This window comes from Varanus komodoensis, unplaced genomic scaffold (genome assembly GCF_004798865.1).
Source record: "Varanus komodoensis strain SLA01 unplaced genomic scaffold, ASM479886v1 scaffold34_1, whole genome shotgun sequence".
Taxonomy (NCBI): Eukaryota; Metazoa; Chordata; class Lepidosauria; order Squamata; family Varanidae; genus Varanus; species Varanus komodoensis.
Window position 1 is genome coordinate 6913705 of NW_025335854.1, and position 26484 is coordinate 6940188.

At 47.6% G+C, this 26484-nt stretch overlaps 2 protein-coding genes across 2 annotated transcripts in view; one reads left to right on the forward strand and one right to left on the reverse strand.

Moving 5' to 3' along the window:
* Positions 1–1846, forward strand: part of ACBD6 (acyl-CoA binding domain containing 6) — a 94271-nt gene extending 92425 nt beyond the window's left edge. The window contains exon 8 of the mRNA XM_044439147.1: positions 843–1846. Coding sequence (XP_044295082.1) covers positions 843–997 — 155 coding nt within the window. The 3' untranslated portion in view covers positions 998–1846. The remainder of the gene's footprint in view (positions 1–842) is intronic.
* Positions 1847–12819: 10973 nt separating this feature from the next.
* The window catches only part of LHX4 (LIM homeobox 4), a 64271-nt gene continuing 50606 nt past the window's right edge, over positions 12820–26484 (reverse strand). Inside the window, exons 3-6 of the mRNA XM_044439186.1 lie at positions 22742–22944; positions 17329–17483; positions 15867–16038; positions 12820–13822 (exon numbers count right to left, since the gene is read on the reverse strand). Of these exons, the coding sequence (XP_044295121.1) occupies positions 13428–13822; positions 15867–16038; positions 17329–17483; positions 22742–22944 (925 nt within the window). The 3' untranslated portion in view covers positions 12820–13427. The remainder of the gene's footprint in view (positions 13823–15866; positions 16039–17328; positions 17484–22741; positions 22945–26484) is intronic.

Here is a 26484-nt window from a genome sequence, read left to right on the forward strand (position 1 = left end):
AGTTCTACACACTCTGCTAGGGCTTTGGGAAGGTCTTGAATTCCCAGCCGCTATTGCTTAGGTTGTTCCCTCAGTGTTGTGAGTTAATAGTGGGGGCTGCATTGGATCAGAAGCTTCTGTTTCGTAGCAATAGCTTTGTCTTGGGGGCGGCGGGGGCGGGGAGTCCTGCTCCTTTAGCCTAAGGAGGATCTGGCTTCTGGTGCAGGGCAGAGTGTTCTTGCCCTCCCTTGAAATACATTACATCCTGAAATGTCTTTCTACAATTTGTCTTTTTACAGGAGCGAACCCAAGGAACTTGTGTTCATGATCTGGAAAAATAATTCCATTTTTTAAGATTACTCAAAAGTCAGGAAATGCCAAAGTCAAGGTTACAGGGTCTCATGTTTTCTTTGAAAGGTTATGATTTAAATTTAATATCTTGCATTTCTTCCATCCTCCTCTTTCGTTTCGGGAAGCTATGCTTTCCTGACTAGCTCTGAGGTAATTTTGCTGTAATATCTTTAGTTAATAGCAGGGATGCAGCAATGTTCTTGAAGGCTCAGCTCAGCTCTGCTAGTTGGCTTTTATCTTGTTCTAAGATTCAGAACTTTCTGTTCTTTACCTCTCTAGTAATAAATCAAGACCCAAGCAATCAGCCTTTATTAAATGCTGCCACAACCAAAATGGTGGTTCGTAGCATGTCAGTGGAAGGGGGAATATCAGTCTTGAACAAAATTCTCTTCAGCTCTTCCAGCTTCCTTGCCCTGCTTGGCTGTCAGGCTGAAATTCCAAAAGATGTCACTTGTCCCATGTGGCGTAATCACTTGATCGTAACGTAATCACTCTGCCATTTTCCCCTCTAGCTTCCACCTGTGAGTTTTCCGACATTGTGGAACTGCTGCTGAAATCTGGAGCTGACCCCACTCTTCGGGACACAGAGGGGTACCTGCCTGAGGAGGTGACGGACTGTAGAGTAATCACCTCCATGCTGCAGGAACACACAGCTGGCAAAGCATAACCCGAAGGCCAAGGAAGGTGCAGGCAGACCCAGCGCAGCGCTCTCGGCTCGAACAACACGGCAATAAAATTATCCTTCTCCCACATCATCAGTATGCATGATACATGGAGAACAGGACCTGTTGAGTGAAGGGGCTTAGTGTGGAGATACATTTCTGGGAGAAGGTAAGGCAGTCAGGTGAGCACAGACCAGCATATCTTGTCACCCACCAGCTAAAACATCTCCACAGGTAGGCTGTGACTTGCCAGCCCCGTTTTTGTACCACTGGGGCCATCCAAAATAGCTTTATGGCGCTTCTGACAGCCAGCGAAACATGAATAGTGAGATGCGTTCAGTTTGGTGGGTTGCACGTTATGTAGACCTGGTACAGCATGTTCATTTGGGGTTTTATCAGGACGGAAGGGACCGAGGAAAGAAACGTAGGCTTTGGTCCTGGATGTGCTGACTCAAGAGTAAGCTCTGTGGGACTTGTTTGCCCAAGTTTACCTAGGACTGGGTTATAAAAACTAGCTGCTCTTTTGCAAGTATCTAGTAAGAGAGGAAACCATAGCTGATAGAAGGGAAGAGACCGCCTTTCTCTATCAACGATAATGTATTAGTAAAAGAGTATATACTTTGTCCCTATTGTCACTTCTTCAGTTGGGCAATGGAAGCAGTGGAGTTTTCCAAGATGCAAGAATGGAGAGCGTTCCTGTTGGCTCTTGAAGATCAAAATGGCCAAACAGGGAGGCTGAGCTGTTGGTGTGTTAACCAATCGACTATGAGAACTGATGGGAGTGTCCTTTGTGTGTGTCCCCTCTGTCTCTGTTGCAAAATACTGTCTTGCACGATAAAATACATCAAAGAATAGTTCTGAATTATTCCTTTTCCTCTTCTAGCATGAAATCAGACTAGTTGCACAAACAGCAGTGTGATTTTGTGTTGAACTTTGGGAAGTTCCACTAGTTTTCTGTTTCTGAAAGGATGGAAAGAGACCAGTTTACCTGATTAAAAACCTGTGGAGCATCTTTGAGAGGAAGTATGTAAATAAGGATTTTTGGCTGCAAACCCACAAATGGGGAGGGGAAAGCATTTTTGATTACAGCTCAGCATTCACAGTATTTTGGACTGTCATCACAACTTGAGGATTTATCCCTTTGGAATCAGTCGTGTCTTCAGAGAGAAAAGCAGGAGAAAGGGAAGTTTCTCTGGAACACAAAGTAGGTGCATCGCATTTTTTCAATAGCCATCCGTGTCTGAAAAAAATAACATTGCATAGATTTCACTGCCTCCAATATGCTTACAGACTATTTAGTGATGCCATCTTCTGCTGTACTGTAAAAAAAATCACAGGAAATGTGTCCTTTCTTGCCATCTTGTCATTTTTATGCAAAGTATGTTTAACACTTGAAACTGGTGGCACCTAAAGCGGTTTACAGTAGTCACTCACAAGACTTTGAAAACCAGGGGATATTTCTAGAAAACAAGATAAAAAATCATCAGAGGTAACCACCTGAGCCCGTCACATGTCTTCACAGCAGCCTTCCAGAAAAGTGGCTTGCGCTTTGTTCTCCACTGGCGCCTCCCTTGCTGTCGTCAGACTTGCCGGTGCACAGCCAGCCAGACAAGCCCACTTTCCTTCTGGGATGCCAGGGATTCCCCCACCATGCCCACCAGCCAGAGCCTGAAATATTCTGGTCACCTGCCTGGTTTGTTTCCAGGGTGGCACAATTGATTAAAGGATGCCTATAGATAAGGGTGGCAGGCCCACACTTCGGCATCAGATGTGGACAGCCGCTTTGGGAGCAGTGCAGTCTGTGGCCAGCACCGAGCATCTCACAAAACTGTTTGGACTGTTTATCTGCCCATGAACACTGCAGCCATATATGGATCTGCTGGTATCATTGCGCAGCTGAAGTAGTGACCAGATTTGCATGCTCCCCTCCAAGCATGTCGGGGGTATTTTCATACCCTGGTGGTGGTGGGTTGCCATATGCTCATGTGTCGAAGGTGGTTTTTTGCCATGCTTAACAAGCCATCCAGAAACTATGAGGACCAGGTCCGCATGATGACAGGGTTGGGGGTGCAGGAATAAGCCACAGTGGGTTTTTGGGGTGATTTGCATAATTACGTTTGCAGGCATAGCTTGCACAGTTGTGCGCACCCCCCAAGGGTGCCTTCCTGGTTTGGTTACCTGCTGTAGGGTTCTGAGGTGGCTCGTTAACTATGGTGATAAGCTATTCATGTCAGGTTCACATGACCTGGCAAGCTGCAATATCGGGTGATTATGCAGGTTCCCCTGGCATGCAGGTGGTGCACGTGATGAAAAAAGTAGCACCACTCGTGATCATGTGAATAGGCCCCTTGTGTCTGCTGCCTCCTGGAATATGGTGGCTTGGGACGGATATAAAATGCAGGATCATTGCTGCATGGTTGGCAGCTACTCTCTCAGCAGAGAGCTCTTGAAATCAGTCACTACTTTTGGACTTATGCTGTGGATAAATTGGCAAAAATGAAAGAACAAATCGTTCACCTATCTATGTTCCTTTGGCGTTCAACAGCCACCTTGCTAGAAGCCAGGATGTATTAATTCTGTTGTGTCGAAAGGTATCTGTGTTGGCAATTTAATACGTAGCAGGGAAGTTCTTTCTGATGGAGATCTTGTGTACTAAAAAGTGCTCTCAGAATAACACGTACTTGGTGCACACCCAGATGCAAGGTAGCAAGCACCCATGGCCCAGAGCTTTAACAAAGAACATTTGCAGAGCTTGGAGCTTAGGCCCGGATATGTTTATAGCACTTTAGGACTGTTTGTGAGGTTGGAGCCCTTCCAAAAAAAGGAAAAATGTGAAGGCATATATTATTGTTTATAATCTGCTTTATTCAGCCAAACCTTTTCCCCAACAGCCCCCTGGATTGCTGTTTAAATCCTCCAGTGCCTTTAACTACCGATACTGAAAATGGTTAATGCGTATTCAAGCTAAGCTTGGCATCTACTCCAGGAAATCACTTTAATTGAGAAGCATTAAATGTTAAAATGATTAAAATATATAAAGCCAACATGGTGTATATGAAGAGCCCAGCCCCACCGCTTCAGAGTGCTCCCTGGCCCAGCATGCGTGAAACGTGAGCATCAGAGGCTGCTGCAGTTGGAAATTCCCTAAAAAGGAAGCCTGGTTTTTCTTGGTTTGTGGGACTGGATACCTTACAGAGATCAGCAAGCCACTCTCTCTCTCTTTCCCAGGATTACAGTGCTGAGAGAGCTACGGGAGAAGTTTTATTGACTTGATCCTTCAGCCCTGTGTCTGCTTTTGTAGGTGTGTTATGTACAAATTGACATGACTTTCATTCAGATACAAAGGGAGAAATCTGTGCAACAGATATTCCTATTTTATCCCATGTATAAATGCACCATGTCCTGGGCGATGGTTTCGCTTCAGAAATGTAGACTCTGGTTGGTGGAGATCAAACTGGTGTACAAGGTAGGCTTACAAGACTTAAACGGATCTTGTATTAGGCATTCATAGAAGAGCCTCTTTTATGCATAATCTGTAAAAGCAAAACAGAAGTACCTACTTTTTGAGATGATGTCTAGCGTGGAGCTGGACTGTCTGCTGTCTCCAGAGAAGAAAGAGGGAGATCGTCTGTAGGTGTTTTCTGCAGTTTTATTCCTCCCCAGAGATTGCTGGGAGGAACCTATACAGATTATAATGCTGAAGAAATATCCCATGATGCAGGATCTCTTGCCAGAATTTGCCTTTTTCACAGCAGCTGCACAGTGGGTTGACATTTTCCTCAAACTGTCCACCACAACTCCAAGCTCTCTTTGTTGGACATCATCACTGTCCCAACATTGAGATCCAAACTTTGTACATGTGAAGTTGGGGGGGAGTGCCCCAAAGTGCCCTAGTTTAACTTGCTTATACTCAACCGCACATGCCATTTTTGATGCCCCTTCTTTCAGTTTCGCATGGTCCTTTGATTTAATTAAATACTTTAGTTTCATCAGCAAATCTGGGCACCTCACAATTTAATCTTTATTCCAGATCATTACTGAACATGTTAAAAAGCACTAATCACAATAAAGGTTACTGTGAGACTTTATTGCTTAATTCCTTCCATTATTGCAACTGACAATATATACATAGTCTCTGTGTTCTGTTCCTTAACCAGTTAATGATCCATAAGGTGGACTCTTCTCTTACTCTGTGATTGCTAAGTTTGTTCACGAGTCTTTGGTGATGGATTTTATCAAATCCCATTTGAGAGTCCAAGTAAACAGTGTCTACCAGATTACCCCTGTCCGTAAGTCTGTTACCCTCAGAGAACCCTAAAAAGTTGGTGAGACAAAAATTAGGATTAACAGGTTCGTGTTAATTCTTTTCCACCGAGACTCTGTATCCTGCTAGACATCTAAATCCTTCTGTATGCTTGTCTTAAATGTTGCTTTGCACTAATTTACCTGGAACAGATGTTAAGCTAATTGGCCTGTAATTTCCTCTTGGATCCCTTTTAAAAACCCGTTACTCCGTTTTAGAGAAGTTTCTGCTTTTGAAATCAAGTGTGACCACATTGGATTTCCTCAACAATTTCCCACTCACATATCAATTAAATTTGATAGCATTGTGGCCACTCTTTCCAGTTCGTTCGACAGCGCATCTTGCACCAGGTCCTCGGCATCGCCACTTACGAGTAGAATTAAGTCCACCACTTGTCAAATAGCATTCAGAATCCCATGTATGAAGTAGAAGCAAACATACAAGTGTGCTTGCAACCATCAGTTCATGCTGGTGTTAGTGCACACACACAAGGCAAAGAGCAGCTTGGCTTGCTTGTGTGCCGCAATCAGAGACCCAGATGGATCCTGCTTTACGAACTTCCACTGCTGAACTACGGCCGTTCCAGCCTGAGCCAGGGATACCCGAAAAGGATTCGTAGTGCCAAAGGCACTTCCTTTCAGCACACTTCAGCATCTCATGTCTTTTGGAACAACTGCTCTAGCCAGTCTCCTCTTACTGGGGGGACTGGTTGAAGGAGATACTGTCTATATGGTCATTTTATCTCTAAACCCTTTGGAGCTAATTTTTACTGGAAGCCTATTTTTGGTAGAAGCTAGAAGGGCAGGCGAAGGTTCTACCACTTTACTAAACTACACAGGTGAGCAGCACTGCGCACGCCATCAGCATTATTGTCTCGAGGTTGTGAGCCTTGGTCAGATGGTAGGAACCAGTTGAGGGCTAGAGGCACTGGTTGTTACTTTAGGGTGTTCTGTAAGGTATGGGATATAGTTAAAAGATAAAGGAAATATGCTGATGCCACAAGCAAAGTCTTTTGATGCTCTTTGCTCTCATTGGATCTTTCAATGCAAGACAGAAAAAGGCACAAGAATCCTAGAGAAGATTTCATATTTATTTTACATAGAACTTTTTGGGTTTGTTTGTTTGTTTGTTTTTTTACATACAACTCATGCCAGTGCACAGGAGGTGTATACCAAGAAACCCGTCAGGCTTTCTTTTGTGTTTGTCTAAAGACACATGGCAATAAATACGTTTCTTTCTCTCCCAAGGAACAAGACTTGACTTTAGAACTGTACAAAATGTATAACTGCAGGAAGCTGATTGTAGCAAGAGCACAGCAAATTGGGAGGATGTGGTAGGGTAGAGAGGCTTAAGGAATGTCTCTTCCTTGATGCTGTAGTCAGAAACAAAAGGCAAAACAGCTTTGTGGTCAAGAGTATGCTCTTGCTCATTCTCATCTGCTAATTAGAAGTTGGGGGGCAGACACATCCTTGCATGGCTACACAACAAAGTTATTGGCCACAGTGCCTTATGAATTCACCTCCCACCACACACACACACACACACACACACCCTTGTGTGCAGTCTTTGTTCTACTTCAGATACAAATGAAGCTTATGTCATTCCTCGGCACCTGTGAGAAGTCACATGTATTTTAGGGTCTTGTATTTACCAAGCAGTGTGAATATTGTATTGCTAATCTCTGCTTTTTTATTATTTGCCTTGTAGTTTTTAGGAGGAAATCCTGTATTTCATTCATTCATTCATTTAAAAGGCAGTGGCCAAACCCAAGAAATAGAGACAGCGTGCCAGGGGTGTGCTTTTTGTGGTTTTGTGTGTGTGTGTTTTTTTAGTATTTTTTTGTTTTAAGTTTAGCTTCCGCTACCATGTCCAAAGCCCTCCAACTGCAAGTCATAAATTATAACATTCACACTAAACTGATCATGGCCTTAGGACATTGATTCCAAATTTTACCATACAATGATCTAAGAGTCCTGGCCAGACATACTGAGACCTCATGTAAGACTAGTATATTACGAAGGCAGGTAAAATTTGAAGTGAAGCTCTTTAAGAATTATTATAAATACATGGTGGTAAAGAACATGCAGTCCTCAATTTTGATCATTTTGCAAGCTGAGAGACAAACATTGGTATGATTTTCTCTATATCAGAACAATTTCAGGCAGATGCTATTGCCTATGTTAAGCTGAAATGGTGTTCTTAAATCCTCCAGAAAATGTCAAACTTTATTACATTCTTCATGGCAAAGTGTTTATAATTTATGCTTAATCTTGGATGTGCAAAGCAGGTCTCGTTTATATGCAGGTGAATTCTAGCCAGGGATGTCTGCATAATTCCTAGCATGCCTAAAGCAGATAGGCAAGCAGGGGGAATAGCAAAAGCTACCGTATTTTTCGCTCTATAAGACGCACCTGACCATAAGACGCACCTAGTTTTTAGAGGAGGGATCCATGGAAAGCTTCCTGATAATCCCAGGCACATTCCCCATCACTTCCCCATGGGCTTCATTAAAAGACGGGTTGCCATTTGAAAACACACACCGACCTGTGATTAACAGCTCTCACCTGCGCCGGAGGAGGGGGGCGGAGCAGGGTGCACCAAGCGCGTGCCGGCCAGGTGTGGTGCAGCCGGGCCGGCAGCATGCCAGCAGTGGTCTTCCCGGCGGCGGGCAGCAGCAGGTCTTCCCGGGCGGTGGGGGTGAGCAGTCCGTCTCTCCGTGCGGCCGGCAGGTTAAAGCCTGCGGCTCCTCCTCCTCCACACGCCTCCCCCTGAGCGGCACAGCTCTCACCTGTGACGGGGGGGGGCGAGCAGCGTGTGCCGAGCGCGTGCCGGTCAGGTGGTGCCACATGGTGCAGGCGGGCTGGCAGCGTCCTGGGTGTCGGGCACACACACGTTCGCTCTGTAAGACGCACAGACATTTCCCCTTACTTTTGAGGGGGAAAATAGTGCGTCTTATAGAGCGAAAAATACGGTAGTTACTGGGGCTGGAGGGGATTACTCGGACTTTTTATGGAGCAAAAGCAATGAAACAGGATGTCTGTATGCAGTCAGAAGTCTAAAATCCACCTTGCAACACACAACAATGCATTGGCTTAAACAGATAATTGGGGTGCAAATTGACAATGTACGCATACTTTTCCAGGGCAAGGATTTCTCCCACTTGATGTTATTTGTCCAATAAAATCACCATACGTGTGCAATTGTAGCCACTTTGACACCCCTGAGGCTTGTGGCGATATGGGTACGCACTTGCCTTGAGACCCTATTGCCTCTGGTAGAAAGTTCTGGAAATCCATCCTCCCCTTCTGACTACTGATTTTTGTCCTCCTCAATTTGATTGTGTAAAGATTTCCTATTGTGGAGCAAGGAAGTAACAGAGATAAACTGCCTAGCTGAAAGGTAGTCTCTTCATCTGCTTGGATTCGGGCTTGCTGCGCGTGCGCGCGCGCACACACACACACACACACGCCTTTATTCATAGAGTTAGTAGCCAGGAACCAAAAACAAAGTATACAACAAAATCTATGTCCGTGTCTGTCATTCTCACAAAGCTGGTGGCCTGCCTATCTGCTGCATAAGTTCCCCACAAGTTAATTACATTATAGAGCAAAATGAAAACTAAGAATGTTAAAGCAACCTTGGATGGCAATAAAATGTAAATTTAGGCCTGGGTCTCAATTTGTGGTCTGCCTCTGGGAAAGGGATTGTGTTTGCCTCTGCTGCTCTATCGTGGGTGCTTCACATGATCGATCTATTACCTTTGGCAGAATCTGGCACTCCCTCCCATGCGCGCTTTTTCCTCGTAAATGTTCTGTAATGCAGTTAAAGAGTCATCTTCAGCATGTTCCCCCTACTTAGAGTCTCTTCTCATATGCCAAGCAGAAGTCTCGGCTCTTAGAAGCACAGGAAACACCAACTCCAGGTTTTTTTTCCAGCCCCCTGTGCCCAGCCCCCTAACTCCCCCCCCCAGGTGCGTGCTTCCTCTCCCCCACAGTCACCAGCTGCTCCTGCTCCTCATCCTCATCCTCTTCATGGGTGCCATGTATCCTCCTGACCAACAAGCCAGTGAGCAGAGAGGCCATGGCCTCTCGTGCACCTCAGCTTGGTTGCCTGGGCCCAAGCAGGGGGCAGCTGAGCCAGCGGGATGAGGAGCAGCCATTTGGAGGGGGCATTGGGGAGGTGTGGGCCCCCAGGCAGGTGCCCAGCCATGCCCTCCCTGGATGCCAGCTCTGAACACAGGCTAGCTCAGCGGTGGCAGCAGAACCCAGGTTTCGGGAAGGAGATTTCTGCTCCAACCGGAGACCACAGGGCCTGGACTGGCGACACTTGGCTTGCAAAGCACACACTCAGCTATGGAGCCATGGGCCTCCCCAGGTTATCTTTGCCTAGTGCTAATTGTTCTTTATTGTGTTGCTACCAAACAGCTAAAGGCCATTCATCACCACTGGGTTTTTGTTGGGTTTTTTTTTTTTTTTTTAAGGCTAATGGAATTGTGGAGACTGAAGAAAGTGAAGTGGAAGGGGCAGGTTCAATTTATATATAATTCTTGATAAATTACAAGGTAAAGTTGCAGTAATGCTGTATAAGCAAGGAAGATTATCAAACATTGCCATAATGCAGTGAAAGATTTTTTAAGTTCCATTAACACCCGTGGGAACATTAAAGCACATGTTTATCTCTCCCACACAAAACCAAAAGGATTTGAAGCTGCTTAACATTAGGTAGGTCCGTGCCGTAGTGTCGAAAGCTTCAGCCATACATGCAAAAGCAGAACACCCCAAACCCTGCAATGTCCATATCTCCGTGAGCTAAAAATAGACATATTTCCTTTGCCTTGGTGCTAGTAAAATTTGATATATGAATCTCTTCCTGGTCTTCTCTAGCAGTTTCACTTGTGCTCAACATGGCCAGTGCCCCTCCTGGAACATGTGCAAACATACACCTGCTTGTTGGGAGTTTTTGCGCTGATCTGTGCCTGGAAAACAGGCTTGTGGAAGTATTTGCAAAACAAAATGCCCATGCTAAAAGATCAGGCAAAAGATATACTTGTACCTATGCTAACTTCTTCAATTTGTGATTCTAATATCGCAGCAAAGTGGTTGTGATAATAGAATAGCTTTCTCTCTTGAACGGTACAACTTTTCAGTAATAAAGCTGCGTTACTCTTAGAACTATAAAGAGTCGTGGTAATCGATGAGATGTGGAGGAAGGTTGCATAGCTCTGGTATTTCATAGGTAAAGTATAGGAAATGTGGCTCTTTTCGGAACAGTATCAAGATGGGGGAACTGTGGCATGGGGACTGAACACACATTTTTCAGCGGGGCTCAAGCCGCACTTGGTTATTTGAACCATCAGTCGGTACTCAGATTCACATTGAACTGCAATTCCTTAATGCCAGTTATTACCATTATTAAATGTACTAGAGGATAAATCGAAGACTGATTTTAAACCAACTGAAATGATTCCAGGTTTCGATTGAAAATGAGACTGTGCTGTTCAGCAGGAATGTGAGTTCTTTTTGCATGGAATCAATAGCCATTCCAGATTTGTATGGCATACATTCGTTACCAGAATTGAATGTAAAATAACAAGACACTTGGTCCAAATTATATCCAGCTCTCTAAAGCAGGGAATGGCTTTCACGTGTCCCTGTTGAATGCCAGCAATGCAGACAGAGACTCAGTGAAATATCTGAGTTTTCATTGGTGGAACTGTTTGTAACATACATTCTAAGATGCTCCTTCACCTATTATTTTGATGTGGAATGGTACCATGGAGGGAGACTTGGCTCAGTTCAGTCCTGTTCATCCCTCATGGATGTTAAAATGCACATATTTGTAGACATTTCGCAAGTCTGCATTTTTACTTCTCTGCAGTGGAATGGCACTTATACGCTCTGAAGTGGTGTGTGTTTGTTTAATTCGTACCTGCAGTGTGAATCTCTTAAAACAGAGCTTTGAGGGCTGGTTCACACATGTATACGTGATGAAACACTAGTGTACATAAACTGGCTCCACTGAAGTGTTGTGCTTAAGGAGATGTGGCTTGATGTGAATGGACTGGCACAGAGTTTGAAATGTGACCATTCCGTCCTCAAGTAATGAACATCTATGCATAAGTCAGTTCTTTGTTTTTCAGGTCGCAGCCATGTGACCATGCTTTTGCTACTGAATGACAAAACACAAATAGCTGCCTGGAAATACAAGCTCTGCCCAGATTCTGAAAGGCATCAGAGTCTAAAGGGGGGAGGGGGTCTCATACTAATTTGCAGCTATATTGATAGAAACATTCTGTGAAGTGGGCTTTTGGCTGCATTAGCCGCTCTAAGGACAATGTAGTTCCATGTAGCCAGAGACTTTGAGAAACCGAATTCTATTCACAGAGCTGCCTCTGTTTACAGAATGGAATGTCCCCATCTCCAGTCAACTCTGAAAGTCCCTTGCCACCTCTGGCTTGGCTCATCTCTTGCCGCAAGTGATTGTCATGATATTTCTCTTTCTCTGGCTTTCATGTTTTTACCTACCCTGCAAAGCTTTCCTCGGTGGGTGACCTTTGAACAATTTTTAATCTCCTAAAGAAGCTTCATCAGATTACTGGTGCGTGCCTCTCCTCGGAAGCAGGTGAGAGGACACGCACAGATCACTGGGTCATTCTTCTGCGGCAGCCCAGTGGTGGCGTTATAAATGGCTGCACGGCTTGGAACCTGCCACCTATCTCATGGGCCTAAATATGGAGACAGCCCATCCTGCTGCATCAGGTTTCGGGCATCGTCAAATGCATAAGCCAGTTCTTTTTGTACACACTAAAACTCCCCCTTTCTCATCCGCAGATATAGCCTTGTGCTTCACTTGTGTACAGCTCAAAGCCTGTTACCTCCTCTGAGCCATGCGCTGGCACCTAGGAATCATGGAGGCGGTTGACTATGCCCAGGTCCCCTCTGCCGTGAGCTTTAACCCATGTTGGACCCCAAAATGAGGGGACTTGCCGGGTGACTGCTGCCGGACAAAGTTGTGCCTTATGGAGAGGTGGGGTGGGGTTAGCACTTTTCCATGGAAGGAAAAGAAGAGTTGGTCCCCCCACCCAATATTAAAAATAATAGAAATCTGCTTTTGCTAGGATCACTGGTTACTTGAGTACCCAATCAGGAACCCAGCTGGCTGTGATGTCACTGCTTACTGAGGTCAACATGGTATGGGTTGTGTTGGCCTATGCAAGGCTAGCTTTTCCTCTTATCCCCTCTAGCCTGTTGCCCAGTTCACTGCAATTCTGCTTTTCCCCCTTTGACAAAAACAGCACTGGCATAGAACAGTGAGAAGAGTAATAGGAGGATAAGACCATATCTCTACCTTGCTGTTGCCCATGCACCCTGTCAGGTCATGCTAGAGGCAAGGAAAAGAGAGGGGAAGGTGGCGGCAGTCCCCATGATGTGGTTGGGGGAGCAAAGCACGTGCCCCAGTGACTCCTGAGTAAGGCAGAGAATTGCCCCTCATTCGTGAATCTTCCAAGCAAATCTAGAACTGGAAAACAGAGAAGTGGAAGAGTGGGAAAATGGAAGGGCTAAAACCGTGAACTCCCAATTGCTCTTCCTCCCTTTAGGGGTCTCTCTCTGCAGCCTGGCTTTAGAAATATTGCATCTTCATAGTTTGGGTGCCTAGAGTCAAGGAAACAGGACGATGGCCTTGCCATCCATATGTGAGAGTTGATGTGGAGTTGCCCAAGGCCAAAAACTTGTTTAGTCTTTTCAACATGTGCTCGCATCACACTCAACAGCAGCGCTCCATGGAAAGAGTCAATGAACTTGTATTTCCTATAACTTGCACCCCTAAGGTCAGGTCATACAAGTAGTATACACGCCAGTGTGCTGTATCCAGAAGCAGCTCCTCCTACTGTCCCACTCTTTCAAACAGAAAGCAAATATATATTTATATATATATATTAATACCATATTTTCTTTCAGCTCTACAAGAAACAAATAGTGGATTCCCATTCTAAAATAATGGAAACTTTCTTGGGATGGCACACTTGTGATCCTTGAAGTTTGACGGCCGTCCCTCATTAGGTTTGTTTTTAGTATGCTTTTAGGCGAAAAGAGCAGGTGAGAATATGGCAGAATTGAAGGGAATGTGATACTTTAAAAAGGAGGATGATCCATTTCGTCAAGCCAAGAGGCAGGACTTGTTGGAAAGTCTGGATAACCAACGCTGCTTCCAGTAGAAATATCAGAGGTTGGGCCCCCAGCCATAGCTCTGAGTGTCTGGCTCACCCCCTGCCCTCCATGTGCTATTATTCCTAAATTATTGTCCATTGCGTAATCCAGACCATTTAGCAATGGAGTATGTGATGGAAGGGACGATATGGAGGCTGGAGACTGTGGGATTCCATACGGGCTTCCATCTCGCAAGTCCTGATAGGATTGGCCCGTCCCATCCATTGAGAAAGTACCATTCATTAGCTGTCCGCCAGGCACCTCGCCGGCACTGCCGTAAATTCGGTTGTTGTGGCCGAGCTCTGAGAGGATTTGGTCTTCTGCAAACAAAGCAAGAAAACAGGGTTTCAGGGCAAGCAGTGGGTAAGAGTACGTCATACTTTTGGCAAGCAAGGGGGTGGGGGCCTCTTCTATCCAGTGTGGTTGATTCCAAGGCAGTGAAGTTCCCCTATGTAAGGGAATCTATGCCCTTCCCCTAATTGCAGGTTTACAATTCCCATTGTCTCTCATCCGTGACCCACACTGATTGGGGCTGATGGAAGTTACAGTCCCACAACATCTGTAGGGCCACAAATTCCCTCGCCCAAGAGCTCTCGGAACCATTACTGCCACTGGATTATGGCTCCAGATTATTTTACATTATTGGAACAAGGACTGGGCAACCGCTAAAAGCACCAGAAGACCAGCGCATATACCTGGATGAATTCATTACTTTTTTTTCTGCACAGCCCAGTCATGAAATGGCTCTAATTGACAATTTAAGGATTGAGATGACCCGTAACTGTTCCAATTCCCAATTCAGGAACACACAAAGCAATGGAGATGAAGGAAGTCTTCAGTTTCAAAGGTGGTGTAAAAATCTTATGGGTATGTAAATGACAACATCGTGTAGAAATCCTGAGATGAGCATTTAATGCCTCAAAACCCCAAAAACCTATTGTACATGTAGGGAAAAGACTTAATTAAAATAACAGTATTTTGAGCTTTCTCAGATCAAATCATCATCATTACCCAATCAACTGGTTTCTAACCACTTGCTAATTCAGCGTGTGTGGGGGGGGGGGGATAGTCCCCCAGCCCAAAACTTAAAATTCTAAAGTGGTGTTTAAAAGAACTTACTTTTCTGGTTGGGAAGCAAAATGGGCAACAGAAGCAAATGGGAAGCAAAAATAACAATACTGGAGCAGTCATAATTCAGGGACATCATGAGAAGGCAAAACTCATTGAAAAAGGCATTAATGCCAAAGTTGAAGGCAGGAAAAAAAGGAAGAACAACTATGGGATGGATTGACTGCACAAAGGAAGCCACAGCTGCGGGTTCCCAAGAGCTGAGCAGGGCTGTCAAGGGCTGGACATTTTGGAGGGGCCTCCGTAAGTTTGAGGTGACTTGATGGCATGTACAGCAATTCTCCGCTTGGCTGGACAGTAGTCCTGGTGTTTGTTTTTAAGACTCTCTCCCCATTTATTTGAACTACAACTACAAACGCTCCATTTTACAGTCTGTTTTAACATGGCTCCCCTAAACGCTGATCTGTACTTGAAGCCAAGCGTGAACATCTGTAAAGTTATTTCAGGTGAATGTTCAAGACCATCTGTTGATGGTCGGGACCATCGTGTCCTATTCGTACATATAACGCAGAATGCATGCTCCAAGTGCTGCCTTAAGTAGCCAAAACTGCATGCAAGGCTGAAGTACCTGCAGAGTTGTGGAACCCTCCAGATCTGTTTATTTTTAATTACATACAAACCTCAATGCCCCCACACCCTAATTAGGACTGAGCATGTTCAGCAGCTACAGAATGCTGGCGGAGTGTGAGTGAGGGGTGGCAGGGAGGGATCTGGAAAGGCAGGCAGGATAACTGCAGACAATCAGGCTTCAGTGAACCCATGCTACATAGTGCAAAACATTCTCCATCCAAAGGAAGGTGCTTGGATAAGCTTTCCTCTACCTATCCCTGCTTTCAGGACTGGAGGAACTGTATAAGCACAGCCACATTGACTAGGAGGCAATTCAGCTACCTGAGGCCGCAAGTCTGCATGCAGTCTTTGCCCTGACGTCAAAAGCCGTCTGCAAGTGATCAGTTCAGGCCTCCAGCAACACTGATCTTTCCTCTTTCTGGAAGCCACAGAGTGCTGGGAAATGGCAGGGGAGGGGGGAGAATTGGGCAGCAGAAAGAGGGATTGCAGCCCTTGTCCTAAAAGGGGTTCCTCACTCCTGAACTAGGGTAACTCCAGGCATAAACGTTTGAGCTCCAATCTGGAACTCAATCTGCCTCAAAAAGCAAGTATCCATTGTCCTATGAATGAATGGAGGCCCAGCCTTTGAAGTCTGCCTTCCCCGGTTCCTGGTCTTCCCATGCCTACCTCTGAAGCTCAGCTCACTGTCACTAACTCCGCAGTCCTCAGCAGAGCTCTCTTTTTCATGTTTGCTTCCCCCTCGGTTCCGCTTGACACTCTTGTAGAACTGGCCCCAGCGATGCCGCCCAGCATCTTTCTTCAGACGTTTCTCTTTGGCCCTTCTGTTTTGAAACCAAACCTGAAACCACAAAGGAAAGGGTGGGGAGTTGTCTTTGATGTAGCTGCTATTTGAAAATCGCTTCTAAACAGAACCGGTGATTTCTAACATGGTCTGGGGGACAGGAACAGATATTTGACATAGAAAACCTGTGGTTGAACCTTGGTTCTACCACTGATTTTGTGGCGATCAGAGAAGTAGGCATGTTCAGCCTTGAGAGGAGAAGACTGAGGGGGGACATGATAATCGCTTTATAAGTACCTCAAAGGCTGTCACAAAGAGGAAGGTCAAGATCTCTTCCTGCTGATGCCAGAGTGCAGGACACGGAATAATCAAGTCAAGTTGCGACAACCCAGATTCAGTCTGGGCATCAGGAAAGGCTTCCTCACTGTCAGAGCAATATGGCAGTGGGACCAGCTGCCTGGAGAGGTGCGGGGCTTCCCCACACTGGAGACATTCAAGGGGAAACTGGACAGAAACTGGAAAGCCATTTAAGTGGGTTGGTGGAACGTGGTGTCCTGCAACAGCAGGGGGTTGGACCCAAGGGCCTTCATGGCCCCTTCCAACTCTACGATTCTATGAAGACGCTACTCACCCTGACTAGTCATAAAAGGGGAAAACTGGTAGCACCCCTGTATAAAGTGTTGCTATCAGTAATGGAACAATAGCAATTGGAAGGAACCGGAGTCCAAGACAGGCTAACATACTCGAACCAACTCATTGGCCATCAAAGATCAACCATATTAGCCACAAAGCAACATGGAAGAAGCAGCTCACTGTTCCCTGAGAAGTTCGGTGAAGAAAACAAGTCACCTAACCCTCAAAGAACATGGTCTGATCGTTCCTAAGCCTCTCTCCCGGGCCCAAACCCTTTCACAGAACAGTTCAAGAAGCTGGAGCTTTGGGACTACTTTCAAGTCATCCCCAAACAACCACAGGGGTGTTTGAATGTGTGCCGCCATCAGATGGTTCACCTATGTTGTAATTAATTCGACATCCAGCGTCCTTCGTGATGCAGGGCCTTTGCTAATGGGCCTTGTCCAGATGAAAATAGGTGCAGGCTGTAATGGAATTCCTGGAATTCCCTCTTCTGCATTTGCTGTCAGTGGGCCCTAAATTCCATGCGTCTGTTCATCCTATTTCTGCTCCAGAAATCAGTAGCAGCCTGTAAAAGTGCTTCATTAACCCCAAGAAGTGAAGGAGGGTGGGAATTTGGGGGGCTTAGTTTTGATAATAATTCTGGAAAAGAAAGAAATGCCATAAAATCTCTTTTAGCTGAAGGCAGAATCCATTTTATACCATTTCACTCACCTGTACAACTCGCATGTCCAGTCCAGTCTCAGAGGAGAGCTGTTCCCGCACGTGCCTGGCTGGTTTGGGGGAGTTTTTATAGGCATTTTTTAATGTTTCCAGCTGCTTGGCTGTGATGGTGGTCCGGGGTCTCTTAGCTCCCGCTTCTGAATCATCTGCAAGAAAACAGTTTCCCATTATTTGGAACATGGGGCATGAAGCAGAAGCTGACACAGAAACAGGTGCCTGTTTTGATAAAAATGGCAAGAACGGAAGAGAACACCGGTACATTTGGCCAGTGTGCCCACATGCATGCACCTTTGCATGTATTAATTGCATTTTTTAGGTGTACAGCTAAAAATGCAAAGGATGGATGTGATAAACATCTGTTTGGAAATGCCTACATTCCAACAGTGCCATTGCCAGAAAGCTGGAAGCTGAGCATGTGCCCTGTGGTTTACCTTTAACTCATAACGAAATGACCCTGAGAATCGGTGTGTTAAGAGGTGTGAGAAGAGCAGTTTTCATCACAGTACACTTGTTCTTTTATAGCTCCCCATGTTCTGATAGATATGGGGGCACAAGAGTTTTCACTGATTCCTCCAGAGTAATAGAAACAACACACACACAGCTTTGAGAAACGCGGCTTAGCTTGCTAATAATGTATGAAAATCGACGCAATTTCTTAAGTTGTAGCCTCAGCGTTTGATCACAATCTGATTTTATTTACATAGTGGCTTCAGGGCTGACTGGTTAATTCAAAAACTTCTGTGCATGCATTTCCATTTCCATCTTACAGTCCCTGTCTTCCCAGCACTGGCCTCCAGTGTCCACTTAAAGCAAATAACAGGTGTGTGATTGTTTCTTATTACCTTGCAATGATCAAGGGAATATAAAGATGGGAGAGGCCAGGCAGACCATTCTTGGATAAGGCGCTCTCTACCCTTATTTCCATTAAATAATGCAAAAGCAGCTACTCTGAAACCGGGTGTCTTTTTTAAACAGCAGTTCTGTGCTTTGGAACTATGAAGCAGTAATTTAAAGCGGGTTCATGCACCACTCGATTGTATCATTTGCTGAACCGCATGTATGCATGCCCCGTGTTCATTCCTCAGGGAAAAAGCAAGACCATAAGCGTCTGCGATACCTAAATGCAGAAGCGACCTGCACTTGCGATCAGGTCAACAAGTGACATTTCAAGTGGAATGATGGACCCCGCTGTTGGCTAGGGGTGGCATCCAAGTATGTACTGAGTCAGCAACTGTGTTGGTAGAAGCAGAGTTCCCTGTTCTTCTGCTCCTGAAAGGCTACACAGAGAGCCAGGAGAGCTTGGCAGAGGGGCAGGTGCTGGGGAGCGTGAGCTTCAAAAGCTGGGCAGTGGCCCAAGGTGGAGCCCTTCCTCTAGAAGAAGGCCCTTCCTCGATCAAGCCCTAGGGCTGCAAGTTCCTCTTAAGGCAATGGCGCACCCAGTTCCCTGCAGGGAAACCAAATGCACACTGCAGCTCCAAATCCAGTTCAGGTCTGGCCAACGACTGGCGAACAGGGGCAGGTGTATCACTAATTGGAATGAGGTGACTGCCTCAGGGAGTGGAATTTGGATTACATGAAAGGGCAGGAAATGATGAGTTGCATATGTGCTACTGGACATGCGCATGGTGGGCATGTCGTGAGCGGAGCCGGCTGGAGCCGGGGGTCAGACTAGATGGCCTGGGGGTCCCTTCTGACTCGCTCTGTTTCTGTGTTACTGCTACTATGTTTTTGATGTCTGCTTTGTGCATCAAACCCACGTGGCTGCTTTTGGGCACTGTGCACCTTATTTGTAGCTTTATCTCAGGCAGTAAAATGCTTTGTTTATTCACATATTTATAGTCTACCCATAACTGCCCAAAGGCCTTTCTAGGTGGCTTACAACATATTAAACATATACATCCATAACATATTAAAAACTATTAAAAAGATCAATACAATAGCAATATAAAAAGGCCACAGCATTCAAGAGGGCTATTTTATTTTATTTTAAAGATATGTCTTCGACTGGCACCAAAAAGAAAATAGAGATGGTGCCAGGCAAATTTTCTTAGGAAGGGAGTTCCAGAGATGGGGAGCAGCAGTGGAAAAGGCCCTTCACCTAATGCCACCCCCTCCACCTCCCTGAGGGGTGGCTTTTTCAGAAGGGCCTCCTGAGCTGATCTTGGGGGTGCAGGTAAGTATATACGGGTGTAGTCAGTCCTTCAGATAGCTGGGCCCCAAGCCATTTAGGGTTTTATAAGTCAGGCTGTCCCTGTCCCACTGAGATCAAAATCTGTTTCTGTCACTAGTAAAATGTTGACGGTGCCGGGTTAGATTGTATAAAATATGCTTTGCACCCACCCACCCCACATTCACGCAGCAAGTAACAACCCTAGCAGCCATCCTGACCATAGCGGTTCCTTTCTTTGTAGACCAGATCGCCCAGGGTATGTGCGTGCAGAGCTGGTTCACACATACTGGGAATCATGAGTTAAGTCAGTAATCCAGGATTTGCCAGGCACAAGGGCGAGTGAGTGGCCAACTGACTGTGCAGCCTGGAACTCACTCTTGACTTCTGTTTTCATTTTGCCACCAGCCACCACCAGGATCACAAGTTGGCTCTCGTGACATCCAAGCCTAGGCACTCTGGTTTGTTTAGGGGTTAACCCAAGAACAAACTGTGGGTGAACTCTGGGTTGCTTTCACTGCTGAACCGCTCAGAGTGTCTGGGCTGGGATGTCACAAGAGCGATCTGCAAGCTGGGCGAGGGTCGCTGGCAAAGTCAAAGCAGAAGTCAAGAGCACATCGAAGGCGGTACAGCCAGTCCCACTCTGCCTATCAGCGGGAATAGGATAACTGGGAACCTTAACACAGCTTTCCAAATCTGCTACTGCCCAAATGTGCTAGACCAGCACCCATCATCCCCCTTCAAGGGGCATCCTGGTTGAGGATGATGGGCCTTTCCTAATACACCTGGAGGATGCCACATGTGGAAAGGCTGCACCAATATATGGACGCACAAAGTTCAGCTCAACAAATTCTGGCCTGCCTCAGAAGCCATGGGTCCCCACTGACCTACGCCTTACTGCAAAGACACAACCCCCTCCCCACTAATCACGCTGAGCGTTAATGGTGCCCTTCAGCCCACTCCCTGGAATTCCTCATCGCTTTCTTTGCAGGGCCCCTGCTGCAAACTTTACGATACTGAAGCCATCGATAGCGCGGGGTCAGTAACAGAAATCGAGCAATATTCAATCCGTGATCTCCTAGCCCTGCCTCCCCCACCAATCCCCTTAGCACAAATAGGCATTGCATCACCCTAGCCAAATTGATTAGGTCAAAATAGAGTCCTTAATTAATGAGAAGTCAGGGCTTGTCAACATGAAATCCATTAAAGACCAGTTCAGTTTTAATTTCAGTCAGGCACCGTTTGGCAGTCTCTGTGGATTCATTAGCGTTTGGTGATCTATAGCCTCTTTCTGTCTCACTTCCCTCAACCACCCCCAATTCTGGGTTTTTCACCTACAGTAAATATTGGCATTTCAGGCCTCGGGATGAAAAATGGGAGGCTGTCCAGGTTAAGGGCCAGATTTGCTTCGGATGCAGTGCTGTTGCCTCCAGTGCAGCGGAGCCGGGGGGCTACGTTCAGCTCCCAAGTGCCCAGCTTCTTAAACTGGAGTGAGGTGCCCAGCTTCCCCAGAGCTCCTTGCTGCCAGCTGCTGGCCTGGGGACCTGGAGCTTCTCAAGAGGACCCAGGCGCCAGTGGAGGGGCTGAGCGGTTAGCTGCTCGGCGCCTGCCTCCCCTACCACCGCCTGTTCTGGTGCAACCGTCGTGGAGCGAAGCAAAGTAACTCGGGCTGGGCGGATGATCGATAGCAAGAGGAGAAAATGGCAGGCTGGGTTAAGCGGGCCTGGCCCACCTCACAAGGTTGTTGTGAGAACAGAATGGAGCAGAGGAGGACTATGGAAGCTGCTCAGAGTTCCTTGTAGGAGGAAAATAGGTGCAATATAAATGCTGCTGCTATTAGGAGTAGGAGGGGGAGTAGAAATAGTGAGAGATAGCGGATACATTTCTTTATTTCCCTGCACCTGGTTTTTTCCAGTGGACGGTAACTACATGTGCCCCTCTTCCAGCCAAGGTTACATATGACAGGATCCAAAGTGCCCAGCTGCTTTTATCAGGCCCGTGGCTGGATCAAGCCCTGACAGGATCAGGCCCAACCAGCTGCCATCAGAACTGGGATGATTGGACCAAAGGTGGGGATGAGAGAGGGGAATTCTACTGCGAAAAAGCCAATCCAGATAAAGGACAGTAGAAAGGGTGTGCTCATCTCCGGGCCAGGCTTGTGGCTAGATAGCTCAGGGTAACTGGCTTGATTCAGGATCAGTTTGGGTGCATGAAAACTGATGCAGAACAAAGAGGAAAGAGACATACTTCTCTCCCGGGATCCTATTAGGTTGGGTACTCCTGCAGAGGGGACTGAGAGCTGTATACTCTGTGGGGAAGATGCAGGCTCAGTGGCAAAGCACATGCAGTGAATGCGGAAAGTCCCGGGTTCGAAGCTTCGGTATTTCCAGGTGGGGCAGGAAAAACAAAACCCTGGAACTACTGGGCCAGGTCGACTAAAGTGGACCCAGCATGGGGCAGCTTCCGAAATATCAAGCAATATACTCTGCAAAACATGGCCTGCGTGTTTTCAGGCACAAAGGTCACGCAATGGTGCCTTTGGCTCCGCGCAGCTCTCCATCCAGGTGCACCCCTTTTACAAGCGGGATCACCAGAACAAACCTTCGGCAGGCTCTGAGCTCAAAAGCAGCGCAGCTCCGAGCACAGCCCGGTGCAGCAAAAGCAGCTGCCTACAACATTCACAGAAAATGGACTTGCGTTTGTTCAGGACTCCACCTCCCAGCCTCCCCAGCCTTTGGCCAAGCTGGCAGGGGCTTCTGGGAACTGAAGTCCAAATGGCCGGGAGAGCTGCTTTTTGCCTGCCTCTCTGCTGCAACTTCCAGGGACACAAGGCAGAGAGGGATCCACAGCTTTCCCCTCCATTGCCCAACTCAGGCAAGCTGGCAAGGGGCTACAACTCGACTACATAGGGTGCAGCCAGTAATTTCGGCTTCCCTTGTGGCCCATTTTCAAGGTCAGCCACCCACAGAACCAACCAGCCCTTCCGGCGGAGAGATGCATCTCATTTCACTGCCCAAGCAGCCCAGCTCTTCATGGCAAATACATTCCCAAACACGACGAGTCCACAGAAGGGTTTCCAGGCCTGCCTGCTCCTAATTTGCAGGCGCCCTCGTGTCAAGTGGTCCAGCAAGCAAGTGGCCATTTACAGACCTGAAGACCTGACGTTACCTGAGCAGGTAAGGCTACAGCAAGCTCACCAGGTGCCACCCCTGTGCGTGCGTGCTTGGCCGCCCCTACCGTTCTGCTTGGCCGTCTCGTAGTCCTCCTTGCACACCAGCCGCCCGTCCTCCATGAGGTAGAACTCGTCACCCGTGGCAAGTTGGCGGTTGCAGATGATGCAGGCGAAGCAGTGCAGGTGATAGACGAAGTCCTGGGCCTTCCTGACCACTTGCGTGGGTGGGATTCCCTGCTGGCACGCCGTGCATTTCGTACCGAAGCGTCTGCAAGAGAGGACAGCGAGCGTCAGCGCCTGTAACCCGAGAGTTGCAGGAAAGAGGCAAATGTGGTGCTGCAGCAGGCACAGATTCCGGCATCCTGACAGATCTCTGTGTTCGTGTTTTAAAAACCATCTCTGACTGTTCTGACTAAAAGGAACGCCTCCTAAAATGCCAGAAACCAAAGATGTCCTCGGGCAGCTTTCCGCTGGCTGATCTTCTCAGCCCGGTGTAGCAACTTACTCCTAACAATGACCAGCAAAGGCAGAATTAATTATGTAAATCGGAAGCTGCAAATCTGCATCACGTGCAGTTTTTCTCAGTGCAGTATTTGCATTAGGTAGGCACCAATTCTAATTTTTAAAGCTCTTTCTGCCACTGAAAACCTGCACAGAATGAGTCACCATCCCAAGCAAGGGAAACCAACAGAGCCTCTTCGGAAAGGAAGTGTTGCAAATGGAGAGAAAAGGCTGTGGAGGAAGGGGCAGAGTTGAAAGCGACAATCGACCCAATTATGCATGACATTTCACACAGGAGGGCTTTATCTTCCTCAGTGCAAAGCAACGGCCCTAATGGATCCGGGGAAGTTCTGATTTTAATGGTCCTTTTAATAGAAGCCTCTATTGGCTGTGCAGCTGCCCTCGAAAGGACAGTACATATTTCATCCACATTAATGCTAAATAAATTAATTATGGCCATTCCTACCATGATGAATGCAAGATTAATTTAGAATGATGGGGCCTCACAAGCTCCAGCAGCACAGGGCGTCGCGCACCTGCGGGAGAGGTGTCCCCAGGCATGGCTGGGAGGAGGCAAGCACGGCCCAGAACAGGTTGCATCTCCAGCATGTGGTGGCCCTTATGCTTGAGTGGCCAATTATTTTTGTTTATTTAACACTTTTCCATACCATCCCATTCATAAAAGTCTCGGGGCGGTTTACAGCAATTAGTCCAAAAAAATAAAGAATAAGAATAATTGCCCAGCATCCAATGTTAAAATATAACCCCCCCCAACCACTAAAACAAATTAGCAATTAACAATTAAAATACTGGGAGGATAAAAGGATTTTCACCTGATGCCAAAAGGACAGAAGCGTTGGCACCAGGCAGACCTCTCTGGGGAGCGTGTTCCACAGGCGGGGCGCCACCGCAGAGAAGGCCCTGCTCTGGGTAGTCACCCTCTTGATCTCTCTCAAGGACGGCTCCCGGAGGAGGGCTTCTGGCTTGGATCTCAAGGGGTGGGAGGGCACACGGGGAGAAGGCGCTCCTTCAGGTATCCCGGACCCAGGCCATTTAGGGCTTTATAGTTCATCACCAGCACCTTAAATTGGGCCCGGACTTCGACTGGTAGCCAGTGTAGAAGATAGAGGACCGAGGTTATATGTGAACACCTGCCAGTCCCCGTTAATATCCTGGCAGCCCTGTTCTGAACCAACTGAACTAGCTGGACCATCTTCAAGGGCAGCCCCACCTAGAGCGTGTTACAATAATCCATCAGGAAGTTCCCAGAGCGAGTTGCTTGTTCACCAGCCGGGTGGCTTCTTTCCCCCACACCTGTGCATGCCAGGAACTTTTCCCAGTTACCCTCGCGAAGTGCCGTTCATCATGTCATCCGAGCAGGGGGCTTCCAGCCGCTGCAGGTGCTACAGCTTTGAGCCACGTTCGCCACACGCCTCGCTGCACTGGGACCACACGGCAGGCCATGCTTCCCACATGGGGCGCACCCAGCATGGGCAGCAGTGAGGAAAAGACCCCGCCGTGTCTCATTTTCCCAATGTTTGCATGAACTCGCCCAGTCACCTAAAGGCACCACAAGCTTCATTGACGGGCCAGCCCTGAAGGTGGAAGATTTCAGGATCAAGTACGCAAACGGCATTCCAGCCGCGCAGCTTCGGCATTGGTGGCGCACGGAGGGAACATGGCCACCCACACTGCCAGCAGCTAGACCAGGCGTTCGAAGGACCTTCAGTCTGGGCCGAACACCCTTTTGGAGAACCTGGGTGGGAGGTGGATTCCACTGGCGGGTGATGCCAAAGGCAAGTGCAGCGGGGTCAAGATAGCCGTGTGTTTCACCTTGGAGGTCTTCCTGCCTGTAACCAGGCCCTGGGGGCCACGTCCACCTTTCAGAAAGAGGAAAGGCGACACAAAAGCCATACTCGTAAAATCAGCAAAGCATCGGAGGCTGCAGGAAGCGGTGGGGACAGGCGTATTGTAAGCCGTCCAGAGACGGTTGGTATAAGACGGGATGAAAATATCCTAAATAAATAAATAAAAACAAATAAGAAACCCCTGGGATTAAGAACCCAGCGGGGCCAGACCGGGGCCTCAGCCTGTGGTTTCCGCACTCCTAGTGGAGACAACACCGGCCTAGACAGATCGATGCTGCGGCTTACGGCGAGGGACCTCTTCGGTTCATTAAAGGGAAAATCCACGGAGAGGCGGCTCTCGCCCGATCTGCAGCAGGAAGGCATGCGAGGCCGCAGGAGCTGCAAGGCAAGGCAAGCCCCTGGCTCTGCTCCACCTCGCCTCAGGGTTGCATTGCATGCAAGCCGGCTGCCAGATGAGTGCCTGGCAGCCCCCACCTGCAGCCGCTCCCCCTCGGTCAGCCAGCCCTGCCTCCAGGCGCAAGCTGCCCCCATCCCCAGAGCCCTCCTGCCTCGGCCCCTTCAGGTTGCAGGACGGCGCTCTCCTCATCAGCTGGTCCTCCTGCAAAGATGGCTCGCCGCCTGCCTGCAGACAGGCCAAAACAACACGGGAAGCACTTGCGTGCTGGCACAGTAACCGAGCTGAATTACCGCAGCGGGGAGACTCGGCAGCCTCTCCTCCCCAGCCGCTCTGGATGCCCGGTTCCCCCACTTCTGCACTTCCATCTTACCACAGGTTGCTTTTACAAAGGGTAAGGCGAGAACACCACCCACACAGGATGGCTGAAAACAGTGCCACCTCCTGCCTCTTTACCTCTCAGTGAAGGAACCTGAGGGCAGCCACAAGAACTGCCGGGTGCTCCGTTCATTCGGGACTAATCAACTTGGCAGGAGCTAGAAAGAAAGCTGCCTTGTGCAGGGCCAGAGGGACGGTCCTGTTTATATAGACAGACACGGCTTTAATCCCTAATCTCCTGTTAAAATGGCACGGGGCTTGGGGGCACCTGGGATCTGGGAGGCTGATCGCCAGTGTCAATGAAAAGGGGTTTTACTGGATTGGACAGATCAAGACTTCAGCAGCTTCACTTACGAGAATCTGAAAAGAGGCCTGTGTGCAGCTCATAAAGGCACTCAAGCCGGATCCACCGGCTAAGCGGACTGCCCCTCCAAGCACCGAGTTCTGTTAGTTAACGGTACATTACATGTCCGCCTCACACACCTCCGCCTAGTACTTCGCAGTAGGGCAGAATTACTATTGCTGCTACCCTGGGTTACTCACCCTGCATTAAATCCATCCTCACTCACCCAGGAAAATATCCCCCTTCCATAAGCATGAGAGCTGTTCACTCAAGCAAACGCACTGTACTTCCTTAATTTTAAGAATGTGTGCAGACAATTCCAGC